Source organism: Bos grunniens, chromosome 7, assembly GCF_055505025.1.
Source record: "Bos grunniens cultivar Pamir isolate PY7600 chromosome 7, Bosgru_T2T1.0, whole genome shotgun sequence".
In the NCBI taxonomy this organism is placed as follows: domain Eukaryota; kingdom Metazoa; phylum Chordata; class Mammalia; order Artiodactyla; family Bovidae; genus Bos; species Bos grunniens.
This window is the reverse complement of record NC_141171.1, coordinates 45,815,842-45,838,150: the sequence shown is the minus strand read 5'-3', so window position 1 is coordinate 45,838,150 and position 22,309 is coordinate 45,815,842. Positions and strand designations below refer to the sequence as shown.

Sequence of the window (22,309 nt, the reverse complement as noted above, 5' to 3'; positions counted from 1 at the left end):
GGAGGAGATCCAACGCTATAGCTAGGAGATACAGCTTCCTCTGGTGGCTACTAGGCTGCTAGTTTTCAGCATGATTTGAGGGGTGTTGGTCTACCATGCTACCAGGAACTGGGGAGTGGGGAATAGAAATAGGATAACTCAAGAATACCAGTGGATCATATGGTGAGGTTATGTTTTCACTTTTTGAAGAAACTGGCCAAAGTGGCTATACCATTTTATATCTCCACCAACAATGTATCAGTTTTTCTGTGTCCTCCCAGTATTGTTATTGTCTTTTGATTATCACTATTCCAGTGGATGTGAAGTCGTATCTCTCTCTCTTTTTTTTTTTTTTGAGCAGTAAAACTGTCTTTATTCACCAATGACATGATCATTTCTGTAGAAAATTTTATGGAATCTACAGTAAAGTTAAAAGAACTAAGCTGTAAGTTTGGGATTTCCTGGTGGTCCAGTGGTTAAGATTCCATGCTTCCAATGCAGGGGGCACGGGTTCCATTCCTGGTCTGGAAACAAAATCCCACATACCACAACTAGCCAAATAAATAAATAAAAATATTTTTTAAAAAAAGAACTAAGCTGTAAGTTTATTAAGATTGTAGGATAGAAGATCAATATACCAAAATTATTTGTATTTCTGTGTATTAGCAAACTCAGAAACTGAATTAAAAATACCATTGTAATAACATCAAAAAAGAAAATACTTAGAGAAAATAAGACCTATACACTGAAAACTATTAAACATTGATGAGAAAAATTAGAGAAAATCTAAACACATAGAAATACTGTTTATAGAGGTCTCAGTGTGATTGTGAAAGACCAAAGAGGATGTTGTTAAAACAATTTTAGAAGTTGGAATTCAGAGAGTGCTTGATTCTCAAAGATAACAAAATTCTGCATGTAGTCAGGGTGTTAACTGTTAAATAGAGTGAACATATTAGGGTGTCAACTGAGTGTATCTTTATGCATGTTTAGAGTACTGAGGAGGAGAGAGCAATGGCACCCCACTCCAGTACTCTTGCCTGGAGAATCCCATGGATGGAGGAGCCTGGAAGGCTGTGGTCCGTGGGGTTGCTGAGGGTCGGACATGACTGAGCAACTTCAGTTTCACTTTTCACTTTCATGCATTGGAGAAGGAAATGGCAACCCACTCCAGTGTTCTTGCCTGGAGAATCCCAAAGATGGGGCATCTGGTGGGCTGCCGTCCATGGGGTTGCAGAGAGTTGGACACGACTGAAGTGACTCAGCAGCAGCAGAGTACTGAGGAGGAGGGTCACGGCTGTGTAGTAGGCAGAATATGTAAAGTGATATTTTAAAGTGCTTTTCCATGTCTACTTTTGCTCATGTTATATTCTCAGATCTTGGTATAGTACCTGGCGTGTAGTAGTCACTCAGTAAAAGTTGTGAAAGTAAAGAGGGACTAACAAAGTTTTACAGATGGTGCCTTTAAGCTGATTCATTACCCCAAGATAATTATTTGGCCAATTAGGAGGAAGACTTGAGGCAGAACAAAAGCTAAACCCAAAAGCTTATAGGAATAAGTTATATAAAAAAGGAAAGATCCCAGAATTCTGTCACCAAGATATTTTCACTTGTGCTATGATACTTTGCTGGTGATGAGAGTATGCTTAATACATTGATAAAGTTTTTAAACACCTTCTTTGTTTCAGGCACTGTACTGGGCATGGGGGATATAGCCTCAACAAAACAGATACACATCTTACCCTCATGGAACTTACTGTCCAATGGGAATGACAAGTAAATAGGCAAATAATAATAAAGCACAACAAATAACTGTGAAGGAGGAAATGTAGAATAATATGTAAAAGGAACCTCTATTGCAGACATCTCAGCTGAGACATAAGGAAATAGTTGGCGAGGCAGTGTTCTAGGCGGCTGGAACAGCATTAGCAAATGCAAATGATGACACAAACCTGGAAAATTGGGAAACTAATATTCTATAGGCTAGGGAAGAACAGCTGAGAATGTGAGCAGAGGCCAAATCCTGTAAGTCCTTACCAGCCATTTTATGTAGCTTCAGATTTGTCCTATGGCATGGGGAATCCTTGAAGGAGTGACATAATCATACACATGATTTTAAAATAATACTCAGATTTCATTGTGGGCAATGAATGGGAGGGGATCAGAGGGAATTCAGGGAAACCATTTAGTAAGGTAATTTTGATGAGAGAGCTGAGGGAACTTGAACTAGGGAGAGAAGTGGATGGAGAGAATATGGTACCTGAGGGAGAAATGTGCCTTGATTTCTGGCTTGAGCCTTGAGGTCAATGTTGGTTCCATTCACTGAGCTAAAGGACTCTTAAGAACAAATGGGTTTTGGGGAGAAGATAGTCCATTTAGTTTTTAATTATCTGAGTTTGTGGGAGTGTGTGGGTCAGCCTTATGGGACTTCTTGCAGGCTTCTTCTTCTTATGGAAACCAAGAGAAATATCTTGGTTAGAGATAGAAATATGGAAATCATTAGTATATAGATAGTCACTAAGGCCTGTAAGAGTAGGTGAGATTGAGATGAAACAGCCATAGGTGGGAAGAAGCCCAAAAGAATATGGTATTCCCATAACCAAGTAAAGAAAGTGCTAAAAAAAAAAAAAAAAAAGTAGATGAGATTGTGCAAGAAACAAGATGCATGAGAAGAGAAGCCTAAGACCAGAACCCTACATTTACAGACAGAGAAAAAGAAACTGCCATTGGAGGAAACTGGTCCCAGAAGTCAGGAATGGAGTGGTTGCCTATATTGTTACACTAAGATGTCTAGTGAGGGCTTCCCTGGTGGCTCAGCTGATAAAGAATTGCCTGCAATGCAGGAAACCTGTGTTCGATACCTGGGTTACAAAGAGCCCCTGGAGAAGGGAACAGCGGCTACCAGCTCCAGTATTCTGGCCTAGAGAATTCCATGGACTATATATAGTCCATGAGGGTCACAAAGAGTAGGTCACGACTGAGCAATTTTCACTTCACATCTGGCAAGATATGTATTGAGGGGTGTCTGTTGGATGTAGCAACAATGAAGTTGTTGATGACTTTGGCCTGGACACTTTTTAAAATTATTTTTTATTGGAATATAGTTGTTTTGCGAGCTTCCCAGGTGGCACAGTTGGTAAAGAATCCACCTACCAATGCAGGAGATGTAAGAGATGAGGGTTTGATCCCTGGGTCAGAAAGATCCCCTGGAGTAGAAAATGGCTCCCCACTCCCATATTCTTGCCTGGAAAGTTCCCTGGACAGAGGAACCTGGTGTCCTACAGTCCATTTGGGTCACAGAGAGTTGGACACAACTAGGGAACTAAGCAAATAGTTGTTTTAAATTGTGTTAGTTTCTGCTGCACAGCAAAGTGAGTCATATATATATATATATATATATATATTCCCACATTTTTTGATTTCCTTCCCATTTAGGTCTCCGCAGAGCATTGAATAGAGTTGCTAGGGCAGTTTGAATGGGGGAGCAGAAGACAAGATTGCTCACCTTCCACTTGAGCAGTGAGTGAGTGATCAGAAAGTGAATAAGTAAAAATAATGTTTTCAAGAAGTTTAGCTATGAAGGAAATGAGACAAGGGGCAGTACCTGAAGTGTGACATGGGGTTAATGGAAAGTTAAACTTTTTCCATTAAGTTCTTTTTTATTACTTTTTCTTTTAGGAATGTGATTTATCTTTTCAGTATTACCTTCATTATTATCTTTTCAAGGGGTTGGGACGATCTCCTGGAGTAGAAAATGGCAACCCACTACAGTATTCTTGCCTGGAAAATACCGTGCACAGAAGAGCTTAGTGAGCTACAGTCAGTGGGGCACAAAGAGTCAGACACAACTGAGTACACACACACAACTATTTATAGTTACATATTTTTGCACTGTGTAGTTAATCCTTTGCATGTGGTAAGAAAATAACTTTACTATCTTAATTAGCTAGATTTTCTCTTAATTGTTGAGAAATGTTCTAGATAATGAAATCTCATTTCAATGTATTACATCTTCTGTTTGTTTTTTAGATCATTCATCGAGATATAAAACCTGAGAATATTTTAGTATCCCAATCAGGAATTACTAAACTCTGTGATTTTGGTTTTGCACGAACGCTAGCAGCTCCTGGAGATGTTTATACGGACTATGTGGCTACACGCTGGTATAGAGCTCCAGAATTAGTATTAAAAGATACCTCTTATGGAAAGTATGTATACTTGGGGATCCTGCCTGGCCTTTCCTAGCCATCTCTTTTTTCCCTCGGTGTTATCTGTCACCTGAACTACTGACAAACTCTGCCTTCTGCATCTGGGCTTGGGAGAGAAAAGGGACACCCCCAAATAGAGCAGAGAGACCCTAGACATCTATCCTGCTGCTGTTGATGTTGCCACACTTGCCCCTTGGAGCTGAGTGGCCCCAGCCCCAGGAAACTTATGCAGAAATCTCTCAGGCTGCCATCCATGCTTGCCTTAAGCTGTGCCCCACCCTTTACAGAGTGGCCTCCTTGCTTCTCTGTAGACTAGATTCTGCAGACATTTTAAAATCTACTCTGCCAGTGTTATCACAAGTTTCCTAGTTCCTGAGTATGGCAAAGTCTTTGCAAACACTGACAAATAATAATTTTTAAATTGTACTAGATATTTCAAAAAGTAGAAAGGCCTCAGTCTGTTGTGAATCAGTAAAAATAGTATAGGAAACAACAATCTAATAAACAAATAATGAATCTTGAAGAATGTAAAGACACCATCAAGAGTGTGAGGGTTACAAATTCCTCTGTATCCTCACCAGCACTTGTTATTATCTGACTTTTGGATTCTAGTTATCCTTATAGGTGTAAAGTGGTATCTCCTTATGGGTTTGATTTCCATTTCCTTGATAACTAATGATTTTTGGACTTCATTGTTGATTTTTTTTATGTGCTTATTGACCATTTATATATCTTCCTTGGAGAAATTTCTATTCAGATCCTTAGCCCTTTCTTAAATTGGACTAGCTTTTTATTATTAAATTGTAAGAATTCTTTGTATATCTAGATATAAATTCCTTATCAGATACTTATTTGCAGATATTTTCTCTTATTTAGTTGTCTCTTGATTTTCTTGATGGTATGTGTCATTTGAGAAACAGAATTTTTAATTTCGATGAAGTTCATTCTGTCTGTTTTTATGCTTTTGGTTTTGCCAAGTCCAAGACTGTGAAAGGCCTCTGTTTTAAGAGGTTTGTAGTTCTAGTTCTTAGATTTATGTCTTCCATCCATTTTGAGTCAATTTTTATAAGTGGTGTAAGATAAGGTTATGGACATAGGTTCAATCACTGGTTGGGTAACTAAGATCCTGCAAGTTGCACAGCATGGCCAAAAAAAAAAGGGTTTTTAAGAAAAGATGTTTTATATATTTCTCCATGAAAGAGTGATTTATTCTTGTCTATTTCAGACCTGTGGATATCTGGGCTCTGGGCTGTATGATCATTGAGATGGCCACTGGAAATCCCTATCTTCCTAGCAGCTCTGATTTGGATTTACTTCATAAAATTGTTTTAAAAGTAGGTAGGTATTACTGAAATGTACTGTTAAATGCCTAAATAAGTGTTTTCAGATAAATTCTGCTTGATTTTCAAATTTAGTCTATCTTTATAAGAATAAGGAAGCATACTGTTTTGATAGATGAAAGTAGATGGATGCTTTGGGCTGATAAAAAAAAATGTAGAAAAATTCTGTTTTTGAAAATAATATATTTTTTTGCCTGGATGCAAATAACTGTACCATGTTGATGGTTGATACTAAGAAAAATAGTAAAATAGGAACCTACTTCAGTTTGTCTGAAAGTTGTTATAAAATTTTGACTTCTACAAATATTTGCTTCTTTCAAAGAGGACTTTTAAATAATAGAATTGATTTTGATTTTGATGCTCTTTTAAAGTGCTTGGAAATAGAAAACCAGTTGTTTACTAAGAAAACTTTTATTAACCACAGTAGATAAGCAGATAGCTAAATATCTTATTCAAAAATATGTTTGATGATAGCTGAATTATTTGATGATCTGCTTTGACTACCCAAACATTTTCATGGTTAGTGTTGCTCATGGAGTTTCAAAGATATATTTCTGATTGAGGAGCTTGAGCAACCTATTTTGTGATGAGAAAGCTATACATAAACATAGAATTACAGGATCATGAGGTAGGTACTTTGAACAACTCTAAAATTTGTGAATCTGAATAAATATTGGTTAAAGATACAGTTCACACCCTTAAAGCATCATACTCTTTTCTGTCGTATTTAAAATTCTGGTTATGAGATTAATGGTGAGAGAACTCTAGAGATGATGGGATCAGTTTTGTCGTTTTACAAATGACAAAACCAAGATACAGAAAGGGAAGATTTGCCCAAGGTCACAGAACTAGTTAAGAGCAAAACTAGTGGTAGAACTTAGCTCTTTCCACTCCTGTTTATAGTTCTCTACATTCTGCTACTAATCTATAGCCTTGTTTTTTCTTTACAATATTTTTATTTCTATATAATTTTAGTATTTTAGCTGTTTTGAATAAGACTTTGCTGATGAACACTTGCTGGATAAACCATTTTGATACCCTTATAGAAATATGTAAAACTTTGAATGTAAGCATTATATATTATGTCTTGTATTTTGAAAAAAGAAAATGCACCTGTGGTTTTTTATTCTCTACTGCCTATGTCCTATCAACAGATTACTGGGGAACTCACTTGTTTATGCTATATTCAGAAGATAGTTCCTTATGCTATATTCAGAAGATAGTTTCTTGTTCAACTTTTAAAAATTGAGAGAACTTAATTGTTATTCTTTCTTTTAGTAATTTGATGCAGACCATATAACAATTTGATTATTTTGATTGTAGAATAATATCCCTGTTTTCTTATGTATGTGTTTTTTTCTCTTTTCAGGCAATTTGACACCTCACTTGCAGAATATCTTTTCCAAGAGTCCCATTTTTGCTGGGGTGGTCCTTCCTCAAGTTCAACATCCCAAAAGTGCAAGAAAAAAATACCCAAAGCTAAATGGATTGTTGGCTGACATAGTTCATGTATGTTAAGAGATTAAGGACTTATTTCTTGGAAATTTGCATAAATTATAATACAGTTTTAAGATATGACTTTAATGACATTCCAAAAGGATTCATGGAGTAATATTAACTGTTCAAAGTTACTATATTCTTCTGTGTTTATGTCTTTAGTTCAGAGAAGTTAAAAGTCACAGACTGTTAGAACTGAAAGGCCCCTGGGATAATCCGGTCTATTCTTTTTTGTTAATTCCAATTTTATTGATAAACTGGAAATTTTTAAGGATAAACTGGAAAATGTTAAGGACTTACCATGTTGATCAACACCTCTTAACAGCCAGTCTTCCCAGCAGTCTACCCAAGAGATTTCTTCCTTGTACAGTGATATTCTAAGGTATGTCAAGGCATTGGCAGCTATAGTTGTAATGTTGTTTGAGGATATACCAGTGCCAAAATTCAGGTTGAGTTGGAGAAAACAAAAACATATAGCACTTTTAAATTAGTTTAAAATTTAAATTTTATTTTGAACTGCATAATAAATATACCAGCATACTTAGAATAGAATTCAAGAAGTGAGAGAGCTACTTGCTTCTGTTTATTTTCTCTTCCCAGCCAATTTTCTTTCCCAGGGTCAATTAACTTGTCTTACTTCTAATGTACAGCCCTTAAAAAAAGTGGTAATCTAACTTCAAAGCAAGTATAGCATGGTGTTTATGAGAGGGGGCTCTGAATTCACATGAACTTTCTTTAAAACCCAGCTCTGTTACTAATTAGCTCCATAAACTTGAGCAAGTCAATCTCCATGCCTCAGTTTACTGAGTTATAAAAAACATTAACAATATTTATTTTCTGGAGCTGGAGGATAAAATGAGTTAATGGTAGAAACCTTCTTAGCACAGAGCCTTGAATAAGCTGTCAACAAATGTTGTTAATGTTAACTGTTGTTGCTGTCTTTTAGATAAAACAAAACATGACATGTAACATCTAAAGACTTATCAAAGGAAGAAAGTTGTTTCTTTGGTAACTGTAAAGAACTAGAGTTTATTAAAGGATCAGTTTTTTTTTGCTACATTTTCCACTTTAATTTCTTTTTTTTCATGTCATAGTTTTGATTTTACAAAGAATACATAATGATCATAACAAAATAGAATACTTGATAGAGAAGTTAACATTTTCCCAACCCCCACAATCCAGGAAAAATTACTGTTGATGTTTTGGTTTATATACTTTTCCCAACCAAATACATGCATAACTGTTTATGCTTTTTAAAAGGTGTCATACTTTATTGTGGTTTAGTCACTAAGTTGTGTTTGACTCTTTTGTGACCCCATGGGCTGTAGCCCTCCAGGCTCCTCTGTCTATGGGATTTCCCAGGCAAGAATACAGGAGTGCATTGCCGTTTCCTTCTTGAGGGGATCTTCCCCACTCAGGGATGGAACCCGCATCTGCTGCATTGGCAGGCGGTTTCTTTACCACTGAGCCACCTGGGAAGCCCTGTCTTACTTTACACACTGCTATGTAACCTGTTTATTTTCACTTAGCATTATAGTTTAAGCATACTGCCATGTCAGTAAATATGGAGCTGTGTCATAATTTTAGTGCTTGCATAGTGTTTCATTGTATGACTATACTATAGTTTATCTTGAAATTTTGGACATTAGGTTTCAGGTTTTTTCCCTTGCTGGTAAAGATGCTACAGTAGACATCTTTTATATGTCTGTATGAACTTGTGGTATTATTTGCTTGGGATAAATTCCTAGAAGTGTGACTGGTAGGCCAAAGGGTTTATACTTGTTAGGACTTTTGGCATACCTAGCTATTTTTCCCTCCAGAAAGATTTTATAGATTTATACCCAAGTAGCATTGGGTATAAATCTCTATTCTCAGTCTAACATTGAATATTATATATTAAAAATATTTGCAACTTAATTAACTAGAAATAAAGTATATTTTTAAAAATTGCGCTTTCTTCATTACAGGGAAGTTGGACATGTTACTGACATTAATTGGTCATTTGTAGTTCTTATTTAAGAATCCTTAAACTATTTGTGATTTAAAGTATACTTTTACATTGACTTGCCAAATAATCATATTAGTGTCCTGTTTTATATGTTCTAAATACTTTTTTCAACTTGAATAATCCAGTGATTTGGAATGCCACATTTATCATAGACAGATTGCTTATACATGCTGAGGTATATTTGTATTTCACTGATTTCTCTCCTTATTCTATTACAAGTACAATTTTGAGTATTATAACATTCAAATACATCTTTTTTTTTGGTCACACCATGCAGCTTGTGGGATCTTAGTTCCCCAACCAGTGACTGAACCTGGGCCCTGGCAGTGAAAGCGCTGAGTCCTAACCACTGGACCGCCAAAGAATTTCCTAAAATACATCTTTATACCTGGTGTAGAGCATGTATTTTTTTCATAGATTTAAAAATTTTAAACAATATTATAATGGTATAATTTCTATACAGTAAGCTACATGATTTCAGATGTACAATTTGATGAGTTTTGGTAAATGTATACATACCTGTGAAACCACCACTACAATCAACATACCTAAAATTTCCATCACTTCCCAAAATGTCCTTGCATCCTTTTGTCATCCATTTTTCCCTTCATTCCTGTCCCTAAATAACCACTGATTTATTTTCCACTATAGTTTGTATTTTCTAGAATAGTCTGTAAATGGAATCAAACAGTGTATATACCCTTTTATGTCAGTCTTTTTTAACTCAGCGTTATAGTCTAGAGATTCAGTTCATGTTTTTGTGTGTATCAGTAGTTTATTCCTTTTGATTGCTGAGTAATATTCCATGTATGAACATATCACAATTTTTTAAAAAAATCTGTTTCCCTGTTTTGGGTTGTTTCCTCTTTTTGGCTACTACAAGTAAAATCGCTGTTGACATTCACTTCTAAGTCTTTGTGTAGGTGTGCGTTTTTATTTTGCAAGGGACAACAGCCAGTCTGTTTCTCAAAGTGTCATATTTTACATTTTCCAAACCAGGGCAAACATTTAACTTCTGTAAATTATACTGTTTACAGAAGGAATATTTATCTGCTTCCAATTGGCTGTGACCTTTTAGCATTTTTCTTCCTAAGTTTTATTGATGGGTAACTATTAACGTTCTAAAATAAGCACATACTTTTAGCTAGTTTCAGTCTTAAGGATATGACTATTCTCACATCATAAAGACGATAATAGACTTTATGAGTCAATTTTTTTAAATTGTGGTAAAAAAAAAACCAACCACGTAACATAAAATCTATCCTCTTAACCAAATTTTAAAATGTACAGTATGATATTGTTAACTATATGCAAATTCTTGTATAGCAGATCTCTATAACTTTGTCTGTGAATCAATTTAAACTAGACTTTGTGAAATAATCAGAAATGTAATGTTATGTGCAATTAGTTTATACATTCTGGATTTTAACTATTGTTTCCATTTATGAGATCTTAGACCAATTACTTGTCCTCTTTGGGCCTTAGTCTCCTCATCTGTACAATGAAGATAGTAGTAGTACCCACCTTGTAGGGTTGTTGCTGGGATCAGGCAATAGGAAAAGACTAGATAGAGTGTTGTATGACAAACACATAATAAGCATAAATAAAAGTTACCTATTATTAGTATGTTTTGCCTTCTTTTGGAGGAAGAATGAAAATTATCAGGCAAAAAAACAAAAAGAAAATTATCAGGCAAATGGCTTTTATTCAAATTATGTCTTTAATATTTGCATTAATGTATTCTAATTATGATTATTTGATTATATGTAGATTCATTATATACAACTTATTTTCTGATACTCTTACTTCACTGTCTCTTTGTTTTGTGGGGGTTTTTTGGTTCTCAGTTGAAGTAATCCCAAGTGAAGGGAAGCAGAAAATAGCTGTTCTGATAATGGGTTATTGAAGGATTTGGGGGCTTGGATATTTGTGAAATTGTTTTATGCCATATAAAAAGCATTGAATTAGGAATCAGACAATATGAGTTAAAATTCTAGTTTGGCAAATTACTAAACATGCTTCTAGCTCTATAAAATGGAAATAAGTTATGAACTTTCTTCCTTACAGAGCTAGATAAGAGGACCAAAATGAGCTAATTAATTCCTACTAATTCCAGCAGAAATAGACTGACTTCTGTTTTGGCTAGAAATAGGACATTTAACCTGTAGTACTGCTTTACAAGTACAAATTTCTTACGGAAACAAGTGGTCAGAACTCACTGTCAAAAATTCCTGAGGTCTAAATTCTATCTTTTCAAGAACTCTTTTAGCTCTGGGTAATTAATTATACCTGCATTTGTGAAATTTAACATTTACCTTAAGGAGACATGTTACGAATTTGTTTAACATGGAATCTTTTTTCATTTTCTAGGCTTGCTTACAAATTGATCCTGCTGAGAGGATGTCATCTACCGATCTTTTGCATCATGAGTATTTTACTAGAGATGGATTTATTGAAAAGTAAGCATTTTGAGTGAGTGTGGACTTTTTCGTGTTTTATATTAGGAAATTTTACTACCATGAAAATTGCTACATAGGTTAATGTTACACAAAAGAATTCAGTTTATCAAAAACTTACTGAGTTTTTGTATTAACTAGATATATGGTAGACTTACAGATGTCATGGTGAAAACTCTAATAATAAAAATAGTGCAGTTAACATTTATTACACAGTTACTATGTCCTATACAGTGAGCTAAGCTCTTCACATGCATTTTTCAATTCTTACTATAGGGCAGAGATAACATTAAATAAACCATCAATACTTTTTAGCCTTGTTTCTACTTAGATCCCTGACTCAGAATAGTCCAGTTTTTCCTCTTGATAGCATCTCTGACCTATATATTATAATTAGCATTCATTTCCCAGATGATTTTTTTCCTCTGCTTTACTTATTATCTGTTGCAGTTCCTGTTGTTTTATTCTCCCCACCAAACTGGAAGTTCCCTGAAGACAGGGACCATGGCTGTTAAAGCCTTTCTCTGTCCCACATTGTATCTAAAATATATGCTAACAATGTGGATTCATAAATCAGCCATGCTTCTTTAAAAAAAGAAAACACCATTTTATATTTGGGCTTTGAAAGAAACAGGAAAAGTTTGTTAATTGCAAAATTATTGTTTGCCTTGGAGTATGAGGCAGAAACATAAATATCAATTTAAAATGTGTTGGAGTTAGGATCAGGCATAGGAAAGTCCAGGACCTCCATCGAAAATAGACTGAAGTAGAAAAAATCAAAGAAAAGGGAACTGTTGAGAGTAAGTAGAACCTGAAGCATTTCAAGAATTTTATTCTAAAACAGAAAATGAGAAGATATATTAAAAGTGCCATTGATGAGAAGTATCAGTTATTGAATAAAAGAGTTGCTTCCTGTCAATTCTATATAGACTCATTTGATTTCTCTTGGATATTTAGCTATTGGGATTTTACTATCACAGGGTGAAAGTTCTTGAGTTCCACAAGGCAAGGAAATTTTAACAGAAATGTACCATTTTCTTATTCAGCCGAACTAATCACACTGGTTTTTTTTTTTCCCTTCATCTCACACTTACCCTTTTATTATAATTCTAGGGAAGATTTCATTCATGGTAGAACTTATTCAGTCTCAAACTGATAGCAGTAGCTGCTTCAAGAAGGGAAACTGTGTAGCTCGGGGAAAAGGGTGGAAAAGGAGACTTTTCAGTATAACCTTTTGAGTTTTGAGCCATACAAACTGGACTTTCTATTTAAAAATAAATAACTTTTATAAAAAGCCAAACTAGGACTCCCATAGTGGTCCAGTGGTTAAGAATCTGCCTGCCAGTGCAGGGGACATGGGTCCAAGCCCTGGTCCAGGAAGAGTCCACATTCCGCAGGGCAACTGAGCCCACGTTCCAGGCCACAACAGCTGAAGCCTGTGTGCCCAAGAGGCCATGCTCCGCAACAAGAGAAGCAACTACAATGAGAGAAGCCCATACACCACAACGAGAGAGTGGCCCCTCTCTACTAGAAGGGCAACTGGAGAAGCAGTGTGCAGCAGTGAAGACCCAGTACAGCCAAAAATAAATAAATAAGTATATATTTTTAAGTCAACCTAAAGCCAAAACAATCTCGCTTCAGTATTGATGTATTCTATTATAATTCAAAAATATTTCTCTAGAGTAAGATTTTAGAAACTAGTTCATCTTTAAAGTCCTGTTAAAAGAACAGGATTTAAATGTACTCTTGGGCACACAAGCTTCAGCTGTTGTGGCATGGAACATGGACTCAGTTGCCCTGTTAAAAGAACAGGACTTAAAAGGGACAGAGTGGCCTGAGTCTTCTTTGAAGAGAATAGTACATTTATCAGGATTGAAAGCAGTGTTTTTATTAAGTAAGCTTTACATCACAAAAGAAAACTAATTCATATGTCTATCTTGTGAAAGTTTTATTAATAGTAAATTACCATGGAGAAATTGTTGAAAGATGTATCTTTACCAGGAAACAACCTGTATTAGGTAAATATTGTGCCATCTCTTGGCATGCATTACTGACAACTTGTTTATGCTGTAGCTCAAATGTAAGTTAATTGATTAAAAGGTCTTTTAAAGATAAAACAGTATCTACATAAATAAAATTATTTGATATTGCTTGTTTTATCAGATTCATACCAGAACTGAAAGCTAAATTGCTCCAAGAAGCAAAAGTCAATTCATTCATAAAACCAAAAGAGAATTCTAAAGAAAATGACTTTATGAAAGAAGAAAGAAAAACAATTTATACCAATACACTGCAAAGTACTTCAGTTTGGGGAAAGGTAAAAACTGGTCTTATTTTTAGCTAGTATAACTGTATTATAGTTAGTACTCTAGTGATAAAAATAACTGTTCTCCTGACTCAGATTTTGGATGTATCTATTCTAGGAATTGGAAAAAGAGAAAAAGCCCAAGGAGATCAAAGTCAGAGTTACTAAAGTTAAAGGAGGAAAAGGAGATATCTTAGAACCAAAAAAGATAGTGTGTGAAGGTGGACATTGTCAACAGGTTGCAGCTAAAATTGCTCATACTATGTCTCAAGATACAAAACCTGTAATCAGTGAGCCCCCAAACCCTGTCAATGCCAGCACTAACGCTATAGGCATGAAAGACGATCCATGTGCTGGAGGTGGTATGGTAATGCCACCCATCAATCTAACTAGCAGTAACTTGATGGCTTCAAATCCCAATTCAAACCTCTCCCACTCCAATTCAAGGTGAGTTTTAACAGAAAATGAACAGAAGGAAATGGACCTAAGTTTTATAATGTTTTTATATAATGGTATTTCAAAGAAGCAAGTTTGTAATGTCTGTATATAAACTGAATTGGAAGGTGTATTGAAATTATAATCATATAATGGGCCATTACTAAATTCTTCTTAAGAATGCTATAGAAGAAATTAACTTTTCTTGGCTATGCTCTAGGTGTGTGGTTTTTCACTAATGCAGTTTGCAAAAACCTCATTTTGAAAAAAAGGCCCTCAGAAAAATTACTTCCCATTTGAAGAGAAAAATGTAATGTGACCTCACTTTTGGTATTGATGTGCCTTCATATAGCAAAGTAAGCTTTATTTTCCTATTGTAGCAAATTATCTAAATGGAAAAAAGATAGTTGAAAATAATTTTATGTAGTCAGATAGCTTTTCAAGGTCAAATATTTTGGGAGAAAAACAACATACTGGATCAATTTTAGATTCAACTACCAATACAGATTTGAGACACTGGTACCATGAACCTAATTAATCAAGGGCAGTGTGACGGATGGATGGCAAGAGTCTGTCTAGCAAGGCATCAGGGCCAGTTCTAAATTTAGGGAACTGCTATGGCTCTAGATGGAAAAGGAGGCTCGGTTCAGCATCCTAGAAGACTAGTTCAATCCTAGCAGGCTGGTTTGGGCTGTAAGTTGTGAAGCTTAGGGGTCTGCAGAGGTGGCAAGTGGACATGTCTATACAACAGACTACAGACAGCAAGTGTCAGTCGTTCTTGAGGTAACTCCCAAGCCATGGTTGTAATAACCATAATTATAAACTAGCCTTGGTCAAAAGCTCAGAAATTCATGAACCCAGTAGTTAAGAGATCCAGGTTCAGAACAGATAGAAAGGACCAAGTGGGCCAGCTGGAGTAACCCCACCCACAGCATGGTGTCACCACCACGAGTGAGTTGTTCTCTGCTCTGTTTTTACCTCTTAGAGTAGTTGGTGCTTAAGGACTAACAATTGCATTTTGGCACATGTTCAAACAGTAGACTACCATGGTATAACTTATCATTATTGAAGCTAAAACAGAAGTATTTCTGAGGAATTTTAATAACTTCTAATTTGTTTTTAAATAATAGGTTAACTGAAAGAGCCAAAAAGAGACGTACGTCTTCACAATCTATTGGACAAGTTATATCTAACAGGCATGAGGATACAGGTTCCATTCAAGTAAGGCAAGAACCTCATCATTAAATTACGTCCTTTTTCAGCATTATCCTCTCACCCTGTGTCCTTGTCTTTGTCTTTAGGGCTCTAACATTTTTTTTTAATGTGCTTTTATTTTTCCCTTTTACCCTGGAGTGAAAATAGGTCATCATTTCCTTAATGCTTTCACAGTTTTAGTTAATTTCTTATAACTTGATTTGTGTATTCAATGAGTGACTTGGGGGAAAAAAGGTAAGATTTTTCTTTAAAAATCACAAGACTCTTTGATTTTTCACTTCAAAAAATGATTTTAATATCTTACTTTATAGATTAAGAGCAATTGCCAAATAAATACATCTTACTTTTCCCAAGAAAACATAATTGGTGTCATTCATTTCCCATTTTTCACATAGGAAAATAGTTTACTTTATAATTGAAACAGTGTTATTTATAATAATAAGACATTGAAAACAACACATCCATCCAAGAACAAGTGACTGGTTAAATATGTTAGAGTTTATCCACATAATGGGATACTGAGCATTACATTGTGGAAGTATTCATTAACCTAAGAAACTTTCTATCATCTGTTGTAAAATAAGCAAAAACAGGTAGCACAAAAGTTTTTCCAGAATGCTGAGTTTACAAGTAATTTTTTCCTTTGGGTTTTCCCAGTGTCCAGAGCACATCATTTTGTAAATTGAAAAATAAGTTATTAATAAAATGAACCAGAGCAGTTTGTTCAAAATCAGAGTGCAATGAATAGGATAAAAAATTAAAAGTTGAGACTGTGGCTCTCATGATCAAGACTATTCTCAGAATATTGAGTAAGCTAAAAAAATTTATGAAATTTTTATTGGAGTTTGATCCGTTTATATGTTTGATGATACTCTCTTCTACGTCTTTTTAGAAAAAATGATTTATCTTCGGCTGTGCTCAGACTTTACCGTTGCACAGATTCTCCTCCAGTTGCAGCGAGCAGGGCCTACTGTCTAGCTGTAGTGCTGGGCTTCTCACTGCAGTGGCTTCTCTTGCCGTGCAGCACGGGCTCTAGAGCGTGTGGGCTCAGTAGTTGCGGCTCTCGGGCTCTAGAGCACAGGCTCAGTGGTTGTGGCGCACCAGCTCAGTTGCTCCATGGCATGTAGGACTCTCCCAGACCAGGGATTGAACCCTTGTCTTCTGCATTGGCAGGCGGATTCTTTACCACTGAGCCACCAGGGAAAGCCCTCTCTTCTACTTCTTAATTATTAAAATAACCTTGCAAAGACTAATTTTATGCCTATCTTACACCATCCAAAAGGCTGGAATTTGTTGGCTCCTCATCCAGTAAGTAGTTACACACCTTTCTTCAAATTAACTCTTGTTTGTTTGTTTTTTTTAGAGCCAAATGGAGAAGTGTGTGTTTAATGAGCGAACCAGCCAAACTGACCAAATGGCAAATGGAAACAAAAGGAAGCTGAATTTTCCCAGATCTGACAGGAAAGAATTCCATTTCCCAGAATTGCCTTTCATAATACAATCAAAGGAGATGAAAGGAATGGAAGGTACACATTTGTTGCATAGTTTTACAAATCTCCAGATAGAATATTTTAAAAAAACTTTTTTGGTAATATAACTTACATTTATGATTTAGGTAGAAAGAAGTATGTGTGTGTGTGTGTGTGTGTGCATGCTCAGTCCCTTCAGTCGTGTCTGACTCCGTGTGAAGCTGTGGACTGTAGCCCTCCAGGCTCCATGGGGTTCTCCAGGCAAGAATACTGGAGTGAGTTTCCATGCCCTTCTCCAGGGGATCTTCCTGATCTAGGGATCGAACCCACATCTCTTACATCTCCTGCACTGGCAGACAGGTTCTTTACCACTAGCGCCACCTGGGAAGCCCCAGAATGGAGTATATTGCTAGGCAAAATATTTTCATTGATGAAAAAAATTATTTTCCATAGTGAAATAAAGGGTAAGACTTAAAGGAGATAATTTTAAAGAAGGGTTAAGAAAATTTTAAAAATAAAAATTTTATTAGCTCAATTTTGTTGAAATGTTAGAATAGTATTTGAGGAAGATGTTTTTGGTTTAGTTTATGTCCTAGGGTAATTGCAGTTTCCTCTGTTTTTCTGTGATAACTTGCCCATGTAATAGCCGGAATGATATATGTGTGCTTCAGCCATTCAAGGATTTAGTCAATTAAGATTTTATAACATGTATTGAGCTCATAAAATGAAACTCATTTTTTTTGCAGTCATTTCTTTGAAGAACAGTGACACCTTGTGAAAAGATAATATAATAGCAAGAAAATAGTACTTGCACAGCTCAAGAGGAATTATCTGATCCATTTAACAGTAATACTCAGAATTTTAAAAGTAAATGTCTTCTTTATTTAGAGGACAGACTGGTAGACTATTTGTAAAATTATATAACAAATCATTTATGACTGATATTTTATACCATTACAGCTCATGATTTGTTTAGTTCCTTTATAATAAACTGAGAAACTGACTTTAGTGGATATCAGAATTTCCATTTGAAACTCTTGAAAAGGAAAATAAAATTTCAAGGTAAGAGTAACAAGTTCTCATATATATTTTTGCAAAAGTGAAACAGATAAAAGTGTTGAAGAGGGAATCAAAGAGAACGGATTCATCTAAAATACCAACTTTACTTAATGCAGATCAATATCAAGAAAAACAAGAGGTAAAACTTTTTATTGATAGCTTTTACTAAGTAATGATGTTTAGAACATTTGACTTAGTATATAATTTTAGTTATTACTGTTGGAAAGTTAGATAAAATTTCAAAATTCTGTAATCTTTGACCTCTAGAAACAGAACTATATTTTCCTAGAAAATTATAAAGGTTTTAAAAAATGTCTTATTTTTGAGGGTAGTAAATTTGAACCCTCATTTGAATGTTGAGTGATTGAATATATGCTACCCAGAGAAAATAGTATGTGTGTTATGTATACTACTTGGTGGTAGGTAAACCATGCCAGAGGAAAGGAATAGTGGTATAAACATAGGATTATCCTGGCCACAAGAACATATATATTTTGTCTTTAGCCTTTTTCTTCCTATTTTTTCCTCCAATTTATTCCCCCATCTCTGCTCTCTAACTACTGTCCTATTTTCACAAAGATATGCTCTCAGCTAAGTATCAGATAAGCTTGAATTTCATTTGGGGATCTTGAAGTGATCAGTATCTATTATAAATTAATACTTTTTAAAGGTTTTTTTTTTAAGGGAAAGGGATTGTGCTGAGCATCCACTGAATTAAATTATATTAACAGCCTTCTATCCTGTACACCTGTGAGGTCATCAACTTTGTTATCTTGGTTTCTTATTTTCTAAATAAAATTGACTACATTTTTATTTGTGATAAAATTAGCACATACTTATTAAGGAAATTTGAGGAACTTATAAAAATAGAAACCATCATCTGAAACTATGTAAGAAGGTATTTTTAACTAAGTCTATTAATTTCTAAAACATTAGGTAAGAATTATCAGACACTGTTAGATATACTTTCACAGTGACATTTAGGCCTTATTCCTGGCCTTGAACTTGTTGACAACTCCACAATCAGTTTTGCAGAGAAGAAATATTGTCTAGATAGAACAAGAAAGGCATTAATGGTTATTTTTTAGTTTGTTATAAAAAAGAATAAGGTGACTTCAAACGTTTAAACCTGGGTGACTTACTGATGTCACAGCATGTTGAACAGCACACCATTTGCACATTTTTTGAATAATCGGATGAGGTAAGGGTCTTGAGTTTGGGCGGACTAGTAATGTGCTACATGTGTTTGTCCTACCGTACTGTGAAAGCCCTCAGAACTAAAATTACATTTTAATTCAGGAAGAAAGGAACTCTTAAGACAGTTCTGACATTTTAAAAATACATAATAGGAAGGGAAAATCCCTTTTTGTGCACATGATGTAGAACTCCTGAAAAGATGATCTTTTTAAGAGTAACAGTGAAACAGTTGTAGTTATTAGAAATATCCAGAAGTCATCAATGATAATTATAGCTTATATGTATCAGATTGGCCAAAAAGTTTGTTTAGGTTTTCCATAAGATGGTAAGGAAAAACCCAACCCAACACTAGTCATTCAAATACAGTTCTGACAAGTGACAGAAATTACATATGAGGCTGATTCAAATGCTTTTAATAAATTAATGTCAGAATTAAGAAAATGTCCTAAATTTCAAGTTGATAGGTTGTTAATTTAGAGCGTGAGAGAATATGATATGTTTTTAAAAACTTAAGACAGGGAATGGCAGCTTATTTGTTCTATTCACGGATTTGTTTCTGACTTACTAAATCACATCCAGGCACTTCCCAGTTAATAGTGTAGGCATGTATTCAATAGATTCTATGACCTAGAGAGAAATTCCAATTACTGCTGAGTGAGTTAGGCAAGAAAGAAGAGTCCACAGAAAAGCCGCCTTCAGTTTTGTCTTATGATGATAATAAGGACTCCTTTGCTAAGTAGTCTCCCTGTGCCGTATAAAACAGCTCCCAGGTGCAAAGTACAAGTACTTATCTGTGGCTGTATTTCCTTAGCCAAAGACTCACCATTTCCTCAATTAAGGTCCTGTTTCTATTTACTTTTTAGAATACAGGAAATGCACAAACTGAAAGGAAGAAGAACCTGCCAGATGTAGAGTAGAAAATGCAGCAGCTGAAAATTCAGGGAACCCCAGAATCACACTGTATGGTTAAAAAAATCCTTTTTATTAATATTACATACACAAAAACGTTGACTAGAGAATTCTACAGATAGATCATAAATCCTCTGTAGTTATGTGTAAACTCAACCTAAATTTGTTTTTAAATTTATTAATCTATAAATGTTTCATGTTTTCGTAATTTGAACATTAATTTATAAAAATTGCCTGACTGGTACATCCTAATAAAACTACAGCTTATGTTTGGTCATATGATTTTATTTGATGACCTGTTATCTCAGTCATGTTTGATTACTGGTCATTCTTAGCTTTGGTTCAGAACTTTATAGATAGAAAGATTTCTAAATGTGTAGTAAAGTGAGATTCCGATGTCTGGGAGCACCAGACATTTCTGAGCAAGCAAGTACACTCGATAGCATGAAACATGGGTTTGGTTTTATGCTGGACATTCTGGAGCAGTATTTAATTGAACATATCATGAAACATGTTTAAAATGATGGAAATTAAAAAAAATAATAAAATAAAATAAAATGATGGAAATTGAGCCAAATATTGAAGGAAATCTTTTGGCTTGACCAGCATGTTTATCATTTAGTAGTTTATATAGAATATATTGTTATGTATAATTTAACATAAACATAGTCAAAGTTTTGGCAACATATATTTATATTCTTATCCCTGGTTCTTACTGGCTTGGTTTCTGATTTTAGGATGGAGATGGCCATTGTAAGGGGAAGAATTTGAAGAGGAACAGACTTTTTTTCTGGTAGTGTCTTCTCTTTTAAATCTTAAAAAATACAAATTAGCAAGTCTTCCCTTTTAATTTTATGTACAACAGAAACATAACATGAGCTGTTACGACAGTAGTTAGTCCACAGTAGCATCATCCAACTTTGTTTTGTTAGCAAACCATTAATAGTTTTCTTCTTTCTTCTAAAAATTCTGTTCATGTGATGTTATGATTTGGAATTATAAAGTCATCTCCTCTCTACGTGCTTTTTTACTTGCCATGATTACTGAGTAGGTAACACATCCTGTCATATGACCCATACTGTATTTCTACTGATCTCTGCCCTCTGCTAGTCATGTAATCTAAGTGTCAGTTCCTCTGCTAGTCATGTAATCTAAGTGTCAGTTTTTTTCTAGACTGCTCTAGCTTCCTGAAGTGAGTTCTTAATGAAATGTCTGACATTTTTAAAAAAAAGTAGTCCATTATATGATTAAAAATATGTTCTGTTAATTAGCTATAAAAATATTTATAATACTTATAAAGTATCAAAACTATATCATATTAAATGTTAATTTTTTTTATTCCTTTAAACAACTGCCAGCACTCTTTCAGGTTCCTAGTTCAATCTGATAGTGCCTTTTATGTAGTACAAACTTTTTCTATTTATGTATGACCCAGAAGAGAAACACTACCAAAATTCTTGGTTGTCATATTATTCAAAACACAAAATGAGATTGCTTGGTATTTTACCAAGACTCTGCCTGATTTTGTATTTACCAAATAGACTTGAAAAACAAAGGAAAACATAATTTCTTTATTATGATATTGTGATCTCTTTTCAACTTATTAAAAGGTTCATTAAAATTTGCAGTGAGAGCCGCTAGCGGCCAAGGGAGGGGGACACCCTCTTTAAAAAAAAAAAAAAAATTTGCAGTGAGTTCTCTGGTGGTCCAGTGGCTAAGACTCCATGCTCCCAATTCAGGGGGCCCGGGTTTGATCCCTGGTTGAGGAACTAGATCCCAGTGCAGTTCAGTTCAGTCACTCAGTCGTGTCCGACTCTTTGTGACCCCTTGGACTGCAGCATGCCAGGCCTCCCTGTCCATCACCAACTCCCAGAGTTTACTCAAACTTATGTCCATTGAGTCAGTAATGCCACCCAACCATCTCATCCTCTGTCGTCCCCTTCTCCTCCCACCTTCAATCTTTCCCAGCATCAGGGTCTTTTCCAATGAGTCAGTTCTTTGCATCAGGTGGCCAAAGTATTGGAGTTTCAGTTTCAGCATGTCTTTCCAATGAACACCCAGGACTTGACTTCACATTCCAGGATTTCTGGCTCTAGATGAGTGATCACACCATTGTGGTTATCTGGGTCATGAAGATCTTTTTTGTATAGTTCTTCTGTGTATTCTTGCCACCTCTTCTTAATATCTTCTGCTTCTGTTAGGTCCATACCATTTCTGTCCTTTATTGTGCCC

At 35.1% G+C, this 22,309-nt stretch overlaps 1 protein-coding gene and 1 long non-coding RNA gene across 2 annotated transcripts in view; one reads left to right on the top strand and one right to left on the bottom strand.

The window, feature by feature from the left end:
* CDKL3 (cyclin dependent kinase like 3) overlaps nt 1–21,095 on the top strand; it is a 31,938-nt gene extending 10,843 nt beyond the window's left edge. Inside the window, exons 3-12 of the mRNA XM_086411611.1 lie at nt 4,009–4,187; nt 5,413–5,525; nt 6,897–7,036; nt 11,403–11,491; nt 13,652–13,805; nt 13,912–14,240; nt 15,359–15,449; nt 16,807–16,969; nt 18,013–18,110; nt 20,815–21,095. Of these exons, the coding sequence (XP_086267737.1) occupies nt 4,009–4,187; nt 5,413–5,525; nt 6,897–7,036; nt 11,403–11,491; nt 13,652–13,805; nt 13,912–14,240; nt 15,359–15,449; nt 16,807–16,969; nt 18,013–18,110; nt 20,815–20,874 (1,416 nt within the window). The 3' untranslated portion in view covers nt 20,875–21,095. The remainder of the gene's footprint in view (nt 1–4,008; nt 4,188–5,412; nt 5,526–6,896; nt 7,037–11,402; nt 11,492–13,651; nt 13,806–13,911; nt 14,241–15,358; nt 15,450–16,806; nt 16,970–18,012; nt 18,111–20,814) is intronic.
* Nucleotides 3,631–22,309, bottom strand: part of LOC147369374 (uncharacterized) — a 42,234-nt gene continuing 23,555 nt past the window's right edge. Inside the window, exons 2-3 of the long non-coding RNA XR_015167411.1 lie at nt 7,325–7,426; nt 3,631–3,759 (exon numbers count right to left, since the gene is read on the bottom strand). This is a non-coding gene — a long non-coding RNA (uncharacterized LOC147369374). The remainder of the gene's footprint in view (nt 3,760–7,324; nt 7,427–22,309) is intronic.